Source organism: Mustelus asterias, chromosome 17 (genome assembly GCF_964213995.1).
Source record: "Mustelus asterias chromosome 17, sMusAst1.hap1.1, whole genome shotgun sequence".
NCBI lineage: Eukaryota > Metazoa > Chordata > Chondrichthyes > Carcharhiniformes > Triakidae > Mustelus > Mustelus asterias.
In genome coordinates this window covers 75450041-75463724 of record NC_135817.1, presented here as the reverse complement: position 1 = coordinate 75463724, position 13684 = coordinate 75450041, and the positions used below count along the sequence as shown (strand labels likewise).

At 44.7% G+C, this 13684-nt stretch overlaps 1 protein-coding gene across 4 annotated transcripts in view; it reads left to right on the top strand.

Moving 5' to 3' along the window:
• The window catches only part of LOC144506201 (cell adhesion molecule DSCAM), a 518357-nt gene extending 510840 nt beyond the window's left edge, over nt 1–7517 (top strand). For 3 of the 4 annotated variants that reach the window (XM_078232059.1, XM_078232061.1, XM_078232060.1), the window contains one exon: nt 7177–7517. In XM_078232059.1, the coding sequence (XP_078088185.1) occupies nt 7177–7517 (341 nt within the window). The remainder of the gene's footprint in view (nt 1–7176) is intronic. The other variant, XM_078232062.1, reaches the window with a different exon arrangement.
• The last annotated feature ends 6167 nt before the right edge of the window (nt 7518–13684 follow it).

Sequence of the window (13684 nt, the reverse complement as noted above, 5' to 3'; positions counted from 1 at the left end):
CTCCGGTTTTCTCCTGCAGTCCGAAGGACGTGCTGGCTAGGTGCGCTGGCCGTGCTAAATTCTCCCTCCCTGTGCCATCCAAAAGGCTGTGAATATGAGGAGAACTGTAGTTTTCAAGCCAGAGATCAATAGATTTTTGTCCGGTAAGGGATATGGAGTCAAGGTGATTAAATAGAGTTGAGGTAAATATTAGCAATGATCTCACTGAATGGCAGCTCAGGATCACGGGGGTTGAATGTTCCTGTCCAAATGTTCGTGTCCCAATGTTCCTGTCCTAATGTTCCTCAATCTAAGCATACTCCGAGGTAAAGGTTCGCCGTTCATTTATGGCTGGAGCTTTCTGGCTGGTGCTTGACTTGGTATACTTCACGAATGTTATGCCAGATACAAATAGTTAAAACAGCATTTTAGCAGCGTGACCTCAATTGTAATTTGTATCATGGATTTCATCGCTTTTCACTTCCCCAGGGAACTGTTCACGATGACTTCAGCGAGAGATCTCGGAGAAACGATGTACACACACACTCTGAATGATTGGTCTCAAATCACAGGAGCTTTAATCCATGCTCAGAGTAAACTCATGTGGCGTCACGTTGAAATGAGTAATAATGTTATACACCCTGCTCCCAGCCAGAACCAAATTTGCCCATTCCCCACAAACACTGAAATATTTCCCTTTTCCATAAACAATATCATTCTGTTCTTGAACAAAAAATTATGGATTGTTTCAAGAATAGTCTATGCCAACATCATCCATATTTTAACCTTTTGGAATGTAACCTCTCCTTCAATCCATCATATACGTATCGTAAATTAGACCCGCTTACCATCCAACTAAGCAGACGAAAATATGCAGCCAAGGCCCGAGGAAAACTGCTTTCCAAGCAAGAAAGCACAGAGCTTCGGGTGATGGGAGCCCAGGAATCCGACAGAAACATTCTTGAATTGAATCAAATTGATTTATTATTGTCACATGTACTGGGATACAGTGAAAAGTAATGTTTCTTGCGCACTATACATACCGTTCATATTCATAGCATACCACCAACACCTCTACTTTCTCAGAAGACTAAGGAAATTCGGCATGTCAGGTACAACTCGCACCAACATTTACAGATGCACCATAGAAAGCATCCTTTCTGGTTGTATCACAGCTTGGTTTGGCTCCTGCTCTGTCCAGGACTGCAAGGAACTACAAACGGTCGTGAACGAAGCCCAGTCCATCACGCAAACCAGTCTCCCATCCATTGACTCTGTCTACACTTCCCACTGCTGCAGCAAAGCCACCAGCATAATTAAGGATCCCACACACCTCGGACATTCTCTCTTCCACCTTCTTCCATAAAGAAAAAAAAGATACAAAAGTCTGAGGTCACGTACCAATCGACTAAAGAACAGCTTCTTTCCTGCTGCCATCAGACTTTTGAATGGACCTACCTTGCATTAAGTTGATTTTTCTCTATACCCTAGCTATGATTGTAACACTACATTCTGCACTCTCTCATTTCCTTCTCTATGTACGGTATGCTTTGTCTGTACAGCGCGCAAGAAACAATACTTTTCACTGTGTATTAATACATGTGACAATAATAAATCAAATCAAAAGAGTACTTAGAGGAGAAGGAAAAGAGTGGGTGCAGAATATAGTGTTGTGTTACAGATAGGGTGTAGAGAAAGATCAGCTCAATATATGATAGGACCATTCAAGAGTCTGGTGGCAACAGGGAAGAAGTTGTTTTGGAGTCGGTTGGTACATGTTTTAAGACATTTGTATCTTTTTCCCGATGGAAGAAGGTGGAAGAGAGAATGTCCGGGGTGCATGCAGTCTTTGATTATGCTGGCTGCTTTGCCGAGGCAGCGGGAAGTGTGTAGACAGAGTCAGTGGATGGGAGGCTGGTTTGCGTGATGGATTGGGATACATTCACAACCCTTTGTAGTTTCTTGCAGTCTTGGTCAGAGCAGGAGCCATACCAAGCTGTGATACATTCAGATAGGATAAAATCTTTGTCCAAAATCTTCACCCATATTTCATTCACTCATTGTTTCCACATGCATTTGGAGCAGTCGTTCTGTTTGAAGAAGTTTACCGCTCCCTGCATCTCCCCACAGACTACTCCGGGATTCCTGTCGATCCCCCAGGTAGTGGGTGGTGACAAGTCGGTGCAGGAGAGCCGGGAGGGAAGGAGGCCTGGGTGATGTATGCAGGGAGCAGATCTGTGCACCAACTGCTTTCAACATCCAAGCATTGGGATACTGATCTACACAACAGGTGCAGATGGATTGGATGATGGCACAATGGTTAGCACTGCTGCCTCACAGCGCCAGGGACCCAGGTTCAAATCCCAGCTTGGGTCACTATCTGTGCGGAATCTGCACATTCTCCCTGTGTCTGCGTGGGTTTCCTCTGGGTGCTCCGGCTTTCTCCCACAGTTCAGAAGACATGCTGGTTAGGTGCATTGGCCATGCTAAATTCTCCCTCAGTGTACCCGAACAGGCGCCGGAGTATGGCGACGCGGGAATTTTCACAGTAACTTCATTACATGTGAATGTAAGCCTACTTGTGACGCTAATAAATAAACTTCAACAGGTATCCTGACACTCCAATGGGCTAGAGATAGCATGTGCCAAATATTCCATCTCCACCCCCATCCCCACCCCAACACTGGGGTGCAGACTTGTGTACCAGTTATCTCAACACCTGAAAATTGGGATACAGACCCATGTACCAAACATCCCAAACTGGGATGCACAAATGAAGATCCTCCCTCCTCCCTCATTGTTATAACTAACGTCAGGCATTCTCAGGCTTGATCTCAGCGCTGGATGGAATTGTACCATTCCCCGGGCATCACAGGGTGGGCAGAGAGGCTGCCAGAATCCTGCCTAATTTTTCTCTTCCCTCTACCCAAGGAGTGTCGATTCCACATGAGGCAAAGGGAAAGGAAAGGAAAATGTTCCCTCGTTTAAGGTGGATGTGGAGTGAATGCAGAATGAGACAGAGAAGAAAGATGCCATTCACTGGCCTCTTACACATCCCCGGTGTTACTGTGGCACCGTTGGTGGTCACACTTTCAGCTGTTCTGGATTTCCCTTTCTAACCCTCTGAGCCTCTAAAGGGGTCCACCTTCCACCTTCTCTATAGACAGTTCCATAGGTAAAATGGATATAGAGGGATATGGGCCAAATGCGGGCAATTGGGACTAGCTTAGTGGTTTAATAAAAAGGGCTGCATGGAAAAGTTGGGCCGAAGGGCCTGTTTCCATGCTGTAAACCTCTCCTTCCTCATTTAAGGAGCTCCTTCAGTTCCACTTTTCTGACTATTAGTTATCAATCGTCATGCCCCATAGGTGCCTCAGCCGCCAATTTTGTTTGATGACATTCCTGCAAAGAATCTTCGGCAGTGTTGCTATGTCAAAGGTGCTACATCAATGCGAGTTATTGTTGTTATTGTATGATTCCATAGCATCATGAAAAGTTATAACTGTCTTTGTTTCAAAGAACAGGATTTATGCACGTGTTTTTAAGTTTTCCTTTATTGTAAGCCACTCTTGCATATTTTCACAACCAATCCAGATGTAAAGAAATATATGGGAGGCTCAGTAAGAGAGTTTTATTATCGAGGATTTTGGCAGGGCGGCACGGTGGCACAGTGGTTAGCACTGCTGCTTCGCAGAGCCAGGGACCCGGGTTCAAATCCCGGCTTGGGTCACTGTCTGTGTGGAGTCTGCACATTCTCCCCGTGTCTGCGAGGGTTTCCTCCGGGTGCTCCGGTTTCCTCCCACACTCCGAAAGACGTGCTGGTTCGGTGCATTAGTCTTGCTAAATTCTCCCTCAGTGTACCCTGAACAGGCGCCGGAGTGTGGCCACGAGGGGAATTTCACAATAACTTCATTGCAGTGTGAATGTAAGCCTACTTGTGACACTAAAACATAAACTTTCAGGAGACACTCGGTGGGTGAGTGTTTAAGAATGATATATCCTGCCGAGAGAGTGTCCTTTCTCTTTAATCTGAGGCAGTCGCCAAAGAACTGGTCGGGTTACTCATCTGCCAGCAGGACATTGTGCTGATTGTCAACATCACAGTGAAGTCTGAAGGCCTCTGAACTGTTTGTGTTCATTTCACTAATCAGTATCATGTTGGGCCGTTGGCTGGTAGGAGCGAGAACGAGATCTTTAGGCAACCTGAAAAATGCATGAAGTAGATTGTATTCAGATACTTTATGGACAGTTACCAGTTCTCATGTCGCATTGCTAATATCATTCCTTCATCTTTTATTCAGGCATTTTCCAAATTTAAACCTTGGAGCTGTTAATGGATGCACATCTCCCATTTATTACAAGCTTGGCAAACATTATTGTTCTTGTTTAATTGTGCTCATGGTGTAATTAGGGACGATAAGCTTGCTGATTTGTCCCTCTCTCCGCTACAACCACTCGTATGAATTTCTACCTTGCTGAAGCTAAAACTAAAGGAGCGGAAGAAAGAACAGGGGACTATGTTAGAAACATAGAAAACTACAGCACAAAACAGGCCCTTCGGCCCCACAAGTTGTGCCGAACATATCCCTACCTTTTAGGCCTACCTATAACCCTCCATCCTATTAAGTCCCATGTACTCATCCAGGAGTCTCTTAAAAGACCCTATTGAGTTTGCCTCCACCACCACTGATGGCAGCCGATTCCACTCGCCCACGACCCTCTGTGTGAAAAACTTCCCCCGAACATTTCCCCTGTACCTACACCCCAGCACCTTAAACCTGTGTCCTCTCGTAGCAGCCATTTCCACCCTGGGAAAAAGCCTCTGAGAGTCCACCCGATCTATGCCTCTCAACATCTTATATACCTCTATTAGGTCTCCTCTCATCCTACGTCTCTCCAAGGAGAAAAGACAGAGCTCCCTCAGTCTATCCTCATAAGGCATGCTACTCAATCCAGGCAACGTCCTTGTAAATCGCCTCTGCACCCTTTCAATCTTTTCCACATCCTTCCTGTAATGAGGCGACCAGAACTGAGCACAGTACTCCAAGTTAGAGAATGTCCATTCAAGTTTAAGTTTAAGTTTATTATTTATTAGTCACAAGTCGGCTTACATTAACACTGCAATTAAGTTACTGTGAAAATCCCCTAGTTGCCACACTCCGGCGGGTGTTCGGGTACACTGAGGGAGAGTTTAGCACGGCCAATGTACCTAACCAGCACGTCTTTCGGACTGTGGGAGGAAACCAGAGCACCCGGAGGAAACCCACGCAGACACGAGGAGAATGTGCAGACTCTACACAGACAGTGACCCAAGCCGGGAATCGAACCCAGGTCCCTGGTGCTGTGAGGCAGCAGTGCTAACCACTGTGCTACCGTGCCACAAGCCAGTTGCATTTGATTTTAAGTTCATTTGTTCACCACTGAGGGATGATGTTGGAGCTTCAGAATCTCTGTTATTTAGTGAGCAGTTGCTTCAATTCAACTGCACATCCTTTTCAGTCACACATGAAGAGCTGGATCTCTGGGGCCGCGAATCAGGTGGGCCTTCCCTAAACCTCCCGTGGGACCATAAAATAAGGCATGAGGATGTCTGTGTCAGCAATAAGACATAGAATCATACAGTGCAGAAGGAAGCCATTCGGCCCATCGAGTCTGCACCGACGACAATCCCACCCAGGCCCTATCCCCACAACCCCATGTATTTACCCTGGCCAGTCCCCCTGACATTAAGGGGCAATTTAGCATGGCCAATGCACCTAACCCGCACATCTTTGGACTGTGGGAGGAAACCGGAGCACCCGGAAGAAACCCACACAGACACGGGGAGAATGTGGAGACTCCGCACAGACAGTTACCCAAGTCGGGAATCGAACCTGGGTCCCTGGCTCTCTGAGGCAGCAGTGCTAACCACTGTGCCACCGTGCCGCTTAAGGTGAAAGGGTGCGTAAATCGGAAGCCCACCCACCACTTTTAAAGTTATTGAACTTGTTAAAGAGCAAATTGTATGGAATTTTACATTGCCACTGCACTATTCAGGCATTGGACGGGAAAAGGTTTGAGAGTGTTTTGTGGCAACAATGACAAAGTGGTACAAGGACAGAACAAATGGGTTGCCACCAGGGCTCTGGCTGAATGTAGAAGTGGATTCAGCTGGTGAAGGTGGCAGCATCTGTATGGTTTTTTTGATGCGATTTTAAAAAATGTAACTTATTAATTTTTTTGGAACCTCCAATAAGAAACATCAAGAGATTGAGAGAGGAACGAGGGGCGTTTAAATTGGTAGCCATGGCAGATTGCATGTGTCGCATGAAGACCCGGTCTAGTCTCTAGATTGGGCAGAGCCCGCTTCTCGTCTCTGATTGGTTGCCTTCCCCAACAGCTGACCAACAATTGGCAGTTCAATGGTGTGAAACGGCGGGGAGGAGGGAATGACAGACCAATCAGCTTCTGACCCTGAACCCAACGAGAAAGTGAAACCCAGCCCATAGCTTCAGGCCAGAGGAAAGAGTGAGGGAACTAGAAGTAGACATGTTTGACTATGGGTTACAAGAGGTTGTGTTTTCTTTCTTCTATTACCCTTGAGTGTTACCATGCCAACAAAGAAGGGAGCATGAGTTCATGGTAAATGGGTGGTTTGATGACTATACTAGCCAATAGATGAAAATATTGTTTAAAAGTAAACCTTTACATAACAGATTTTCTGGATGGTAGGAGGGGGGCATTCCGCCCCCCCCCCTCCCCCCCCACCCCCCATCAGTCTCTCTGTGACTCTCTACAGTAAATTACTGTATCATTACTGTAGTTTCTGTCTGGAATGTAGGTGTCACAGACAAGGCCATATTTATTGCCTTGTCCCGGTTCCTCTGAAAAGGTGGTGGTGGATCTTCTTCTTGAACCACTGCAGTACATCCACACGTCATATTCCCACAATCATGGTAACTAGTCTCACAACACCAGGTTAAAGTCCAACAAGTTTATTTGGTAGTACGAGCTTTCGGAGTGTCGCTCCTTCATCAGGTGACTAGCATGGGGTTATGGGGATACGGTCTGGGGGGGATTGTGGTCGATGCAGACTCAATGGGCTGAATGGCCTCCTTCTGCACTGTCAGATTCTGTGACTATCTAAGTTACGGTTCAACGATTTTATAACCGTCTTTTATGTGTGAGGGAATGATACAGTTGTGATTGTCTACACAGGTGACCTTATGCATCTTCCGCCATACCTAAGGGTGGACTTCCTGATTCACAGAGGGGTGGCAGTTCCGAGCAGAGACCTTGGTCAAGGGCATGCCTGCCTGGAGCCACAGAGAAGGAGCACCATGAAACGCACACAAGTCATGGAACCAATCCCAGTGGAAGTAGCTACCAGGAACACACAGCAGTGGCAATCAAGCACCACGTCGACATTACCTCAGAGGGAGGGGGCAGACCGTGGCAAAGCTCCCAAACTGAGCAGCTCCCAAGAATCTCTACTGGACAATCGCGGTCACTTGAAACAAGGGAACAACCCTTACGCAAAATCCTACACCCTGGTATAACAACCGCATGTCTGTACAAGGCTGTAAATAGTTCGATTTAAAGCTACCTTTTTTACTGATTCCAATATTTATAATCAAAGATTTGCCAAAATATTTAAAAAAAAATCAGATATTGCAAAGACTTGGTTGTGATCCAGGGTGTGACATGTCTGAGCAATTGAATGTCTGTGCATTTTTTTTTTAAAACAAGCCCTCTGATTGTCCGATATGCACAGATCGCGGTGTTTTTACTCGTTTCCTATAGAATGCATGGAGGCAGAATACGTGGACATTGACAATAGCAAAAAAAAACACAAGGGAGATAAACAAATACCAATTTCTGTCACCCGCTAAAACGAGACGTGAATGGTTTAACTATCGCACAAAAAAAAAGAGAAAAGCAACATTTGTAGTTGAAACAGCGATCGCTGATTGATTGAAGAGTTTGCAGCCGCGTGGCCCCTTTTAGTTAGCCAGAAGTAGAATCGTAGAATAACACAGCACAGAGGGGAGCCATTCGGCCCAACCTGCCGGACTCCTTCAATTCCATTCTTTTCCTATTGTCCGTTAGGGTAAAGATTAACGTTATTAAATATTTTTTGAATTGTAATTAATCTATTTAAAGCAACATTACACCAAGAGCCCACAAGGCTGGGTATCAAAGGGGAAGCTTGGCATCTATGTTTCCTTGACTTGGTTGATCTACAGTCCATATATATGCATTATTTGTGCTCATATGTATGTATATATACACAGAGGGCGGGATTTTCCGGCCATGCTCTCCCCAAGACCAAACAATCCCGCCCAAGGTCAACGGACCTTTGCATGGTCCGTGTCCCGCCCTCTACGATTCCCGTGGCGGGCGGGACGGGAAAATTCCACCCATACAGTACATGTGTATATGTGGTATACATATATATAGTATACATGTATGTATATATATTTCTCTATGTTTAAATGTGAATGGGTCTAAATTTATTTTAGAGAAATAAACATTAAGAGAGAGAGAGAAGGAAAACCCAATAATAACTGATGTTCCAGCTACATGTGTGTCTACCTCCTGAAGCTTGCATTGGTCAGACAGGATCTGGCTTCAAGTTTAACCAAAGTTTGGTGATCTCTAATTCTTTGCTACATAGTGTGTTTGTGTGTATTTTCTGATGTTCAATTTTAACAGTTGCCTCATGCGGAACTTTTCAGTCTTGTTGTTATAATAAAAAAGCATTTTGAACAACAAAACAAAACAAAAAAAATCTATATATAGATACATATATATGCACTGTTATACAAAAGGGGAACTGATGATGAAAGGCAACTACTGCCCCGAGGAAGGGGCGGGGCGGGGGGGGGGCGGTGACAGATAGTGTTATTTGATACTGAAAAGGCTTTCTTATTGTCAAATCACTGGTTGCCACTTCTCACAGAAACAGCAATTGTGGTATGAGACCCCACCCCAAAAAGCAGAATCTCCCCGAGCAGAAACAGGACTTATTTGGTAACGGGAACCGAGGTACCGAATGATGAGTGGTTGGAATTGTGGATTATGAAGCAGAATAGAAAACTGCTCAAATTTCTGTGCCAACGAAAGCAGAATGAATTTGTGCAGGGACCGTAAACCACTGGCCCTGACTATTACGGCTTGTGATCAGAGATGAGTTTCCAATGCATGGGTACACGCCCGCACATCTCGTCAGCTGGTAGTGACAGGGCTTCAGCCTTTGAATAGATTTGGGTGCAAAATCGTTGCGGTTTCCAGATCTTGTCCCAACTCCTGTTGTAACGGGGCATGCCGCCCCCTGGGTTTATCCGAGATAGTTTGGCTTTATTGTAAATTCCTAAAGGAATGAGTCAGACACCCATAGTGTATTTTTTGAAAGAATAGTTATTCTTTTTTTTCCACATTGCTTCTGATGTAGAATCGAAAAGTTTTTCAATGAACTTTCCTTTCAAAGGGAGGCGATGGCCTAGTGGTATTATCGATAGATTATCAATCCAGAAACTCAGCTAATGATCCGGGATCCCAGGTTCGAATCCCGCCATGGCAGATGGTGGAATTTGAATTCAATATGAAAAAATCTGGAATTAAGACTCTACTGATGATGATGAAACCACTGCTGATTGTCGGGAAAACCCTTCAGGGAATGAAATTTACCTTCCTTACCTGGTCTGGCCTACCTGTGATTCCAGAGCCGCAGCAATCTGGTTGACTCTCAATTGCCCTCTGAAATGGCCAAGCAAGCCCCTCAGCTCACCACCTTTCCAAGGGAAAACTAGGGATGGGCAATAAATGCTGGCCAGCCAGCGACGCCCATGCCCCTTGAATGAATAAAAAGAAAGATTGCAAATATGAAAAAAATCTTAATCCCACCCATACCCTCTGCTCAATGTCCAGCATTGGATTTGGGAAGAGGTGGCAGTCTACAAAAATGCTGACTTGAATCTAAATTCTACCGAGATGACTAACAATAGCAAGTAGTTTAGTTTGCTGTTATTCACCGTCCCATCCTCTGCCAAAAGCACAAAGAAGGGCCATTTTGAAGATAGGAGAGGGAGTTTTTGCTGAACATTTTCATTTGATAAATTCAGACTGCCATATGCCCAAAACAATTGTCAGGTAACCGGACATGGTGTGTTTTAAAAAATTACATAGTTTTAAAATCATTCCATCTTCTGTTTGAGTCTTGCATGTGTCTAAAGCACTTTAGCACAATTCCCTTTGGAGTACAAAGACAGATTCCAGCATCAATTTTCCAGACACGTTCACGGTTAGGAGGTCTGGAAGGATGAGTGGCATGGACTAACGTGCCTGCCTAATCTGAATTCACCTCCACCAGTTCCAGAGGCAACCGGTCTCACAAACAACTGGAGCAGCCAGTTGCTGGCTGGACAAGAGATATCGAGTGTACTTAGTGGCGCAATATTAGGGGATGCACCAGCTTAACTGAAGTCAAAAAGGCGGGATTTTCCGGCCGTGCTCGCCCCGAAACCGGAAAATTCCACCCGAGGTCAACGGACCTTTGTATGGTCCATGTCCCGCCTCCTACAATTCCCATGGCGGGCAAGACAGGAAAATTCCGCCCTTAGAGTCATAAACATAATTTTAAAATACCACCGCAATGGTATCAACTGCTGCGATGATCATCTTGTTCCCTCTGGCATCATTGTTTCAAAGGAAAGCCAGAGGAATGATAGAATTGGCATAATTTAATATAACAATTCTCTGATTGAATCTCAGGTCTGCAGGCAATGGAATGAACCCGGTGCACAGTTGGTGAACAGTCCACTAATCGTGTAGATATAACTGCTTCTTCAGGGCAAGGCAGCCAGGCTAATTGATACCCGCTCAGCTGTCTTGGGTGGATAATGTAGGCAAGTAGATGGCATATCTCTGGAGGTGGCAAATTGGCACATTGCATAGTGGGATGGTAGGGTGAGGGTTTGTGCCTGTGATACCCATATATGCCAAGTTCTCAATCTTGGTTGTATCAATCAATGAAGTGAGGGCGTTTCCTCAGAGGAGAATGGAGAACCGGTGGATTGAATCATCTCTCACATCTCCTTGTGGCCAAGTTACAAGCTCAATTGGAAAACCTTCTTGAGCACTGAGTGGCGCCAAGAAAACCTGATAAAGGGGAGACATTTTTAAGAATGCTGAGGACGAAGAAATTATTTGAATAAAGTAATATACATTTGCCCTACAAGGAGCCAATGTCTATTGGACACACAAGTCAATGTCCTCATGTGCCACAATTAGTACACATTTAAACACTACCATTGAACCATGTGCCTTGTTTGACGTGTTGGCTCCAGGTGCTGTATTGATAAGATCATAGCCTGTAATCTCAACAGCAATGCATTTCTTATTGACCACAGATATGTGAATGCAACAGTTTCTAAATCACAAATTCTGTGAATCGAGTGCCTCATTCAGTGTTTTGCAGTCATTGGATTTTCACCAGTTTTCAAATTAACCATTGCAAGCAAAAGCTGTCGCACTAACCACTATAGGCCCCCAACGTAATTTTCTCAAGGTCCGAAACTAACCATTGCGAGCTCCCAAACCACCGATTCGGGGCTTTCTAACTAGCTATTGCAAACTTGTTCCAGTCATGACAAGTTCAAAGTAACGGGCTCTCAACCTAACCGTTGCGAAATCTTAAATGAATTCCAGCAACTGCTTAAATTAACCATTGCTGAACATGCAAAGTAACCTTTGCAAACGTTCGAGCTAACCATAGCACACTCTGAAAATAGCAATAGTTAACCCTCCAACTCGCCATTGCAAGCTCTCACACTATCAGATCGTCCAAGTTCCACCCGCAGCCCAGAGACTCAAAATGGCAGGTCTCCCCAGGGAAATGTCTTGAAGTTTTTGCTTTTTAAATAAGAACTATTTTTCTAATTTTTCTTCCACATCAGAATTGGGGGTGTACTTTGAACAGAACATTATCGCCAGGATCTGTTGTCCTCCTTAAATGAAATAGTATTGCTGATGAATATCATGTATGTGTATTCCCTCCATGCCAATATTGAACAGTTAAATAACACTGCTGACAACAAAACCCTATTTTAACTTTTTTTCATAATAAGGAATGGCCGCACTAGAAAACACGCGCTAAGTTTATTTAAAATTAACATTTCTTTTTAGTTTTTAGACAGGGTAAGATTCACCTGGCAAAAAAATAAAGCTTCTCCTGGGAGATGAGGGGTATCTCTCTGCGGAACTGCGTCTCCCTGGCTGAGAGAGGGGAGAAAAAAAAAGAGGGAGGGAGAGAGAGCGAGAGAAGCACTCTGTCATCATTTCAGAATTGACAGACTATTTTGTATCATAATTTAGTGGCCCTTTGTCGTCTGATTTTTCAGGAAATAAAATCATTGTTCCGTCCCACAACTCTTTTTACATCAGTCAGTCTGACACCGATCGCTGTTTGATTGCAAATTGTTTCAAAAAGATTTTTCTTTATTTACTGTTTGTGGGACGTTCCACCGATAATTGTGCAATAAAAACATAACTTTTTTGCTGTACACCAGTCTTGAATGTGTACTTTCTTCCGGAACTGGATTTTTAAAAGTATTCAGCCATGCCTCACACATATATGCCTTAGTAGATTTTCATTGAAATTTAGGGGGTTTTTTTTGTAAAGTTTATTTATTAGTGTCACAACTAAGGCTTGCATTCACACTGCAATGAAGTTACTGTGAAATCCCCCTAGTCGCCACACTCAGGCGCCTGTTCGGGTCAATGCAACTAACCAGCACGTCTTTTGGACGGTGGGATGAGACCGGAGCACCCGGAGGAAACCCACGCAGACGCGGGGAGAACGTGCAGACTCCACACAGACAGTGACCCAAGCCGGGAATCGAACCCGGGTCCCTGGCACTGTGAGGCAGCAGTGCTAACCTCTGTGCCACCGTGCCGCCCCAAAGTGTAGACTTTGCTGGCCTTGCCAATATTATTCCCCCTCTCTAGTTACCCTGAAACGTTGAGGATGTGCCTCCTTCGTGAATTATGTGTGGACAATGTCCTCATAACAGTGCTGGACTTTCAGGATATTGTTGGAGGAATGATAACGGTGTTCCCACGATATTGTTACTCATGTTTACCTCAGTGGTGAAGGCTCCAGGTAAGGTAGATGCTGTCAAAATAACTTCAGTTAAGTAACGGATCCGTATTTTGTGGATTGAATAGCAGCCAGTGTACATGAGAGATGGAAGGGGAGGATATTAATCCTGGCAGCAGGGGTACCAATCAAGTGAATGGCTCTGTTCTGGATGGTGTCAGGCTTCCTGAGTGTTGTTGAACTGCACTCAACCAGGCCAGTGGTACATATTCCATTTCATTCCTTGAAAACACTGGATAGCTTTAAGGAATCAGGAGATGAATCAGACTCTCTCGTATAGCCTCAGATCTGATTAGGTAGGTCTTGATAAGGTTCAATGGTGATTCCTCCTACTACCACCCTCCAAAGGCACTGATGTTGGAGAGTTCAGTAATGATTTGATTTGATTTATTATTGTCACCTGTATTGGTATACAGTGAAAAGTATTTTTTTTGCGCACTATACAGACAAAGCATACTGTTCATCAAGTCCAAAGATGTGCAGCTTAGGTGGATTGACCATGCGTCAGGGGATTGGCAGGATAAGTACATGGGGTTATAGGGATAGGGCATGAGTGGGATTGTGGTA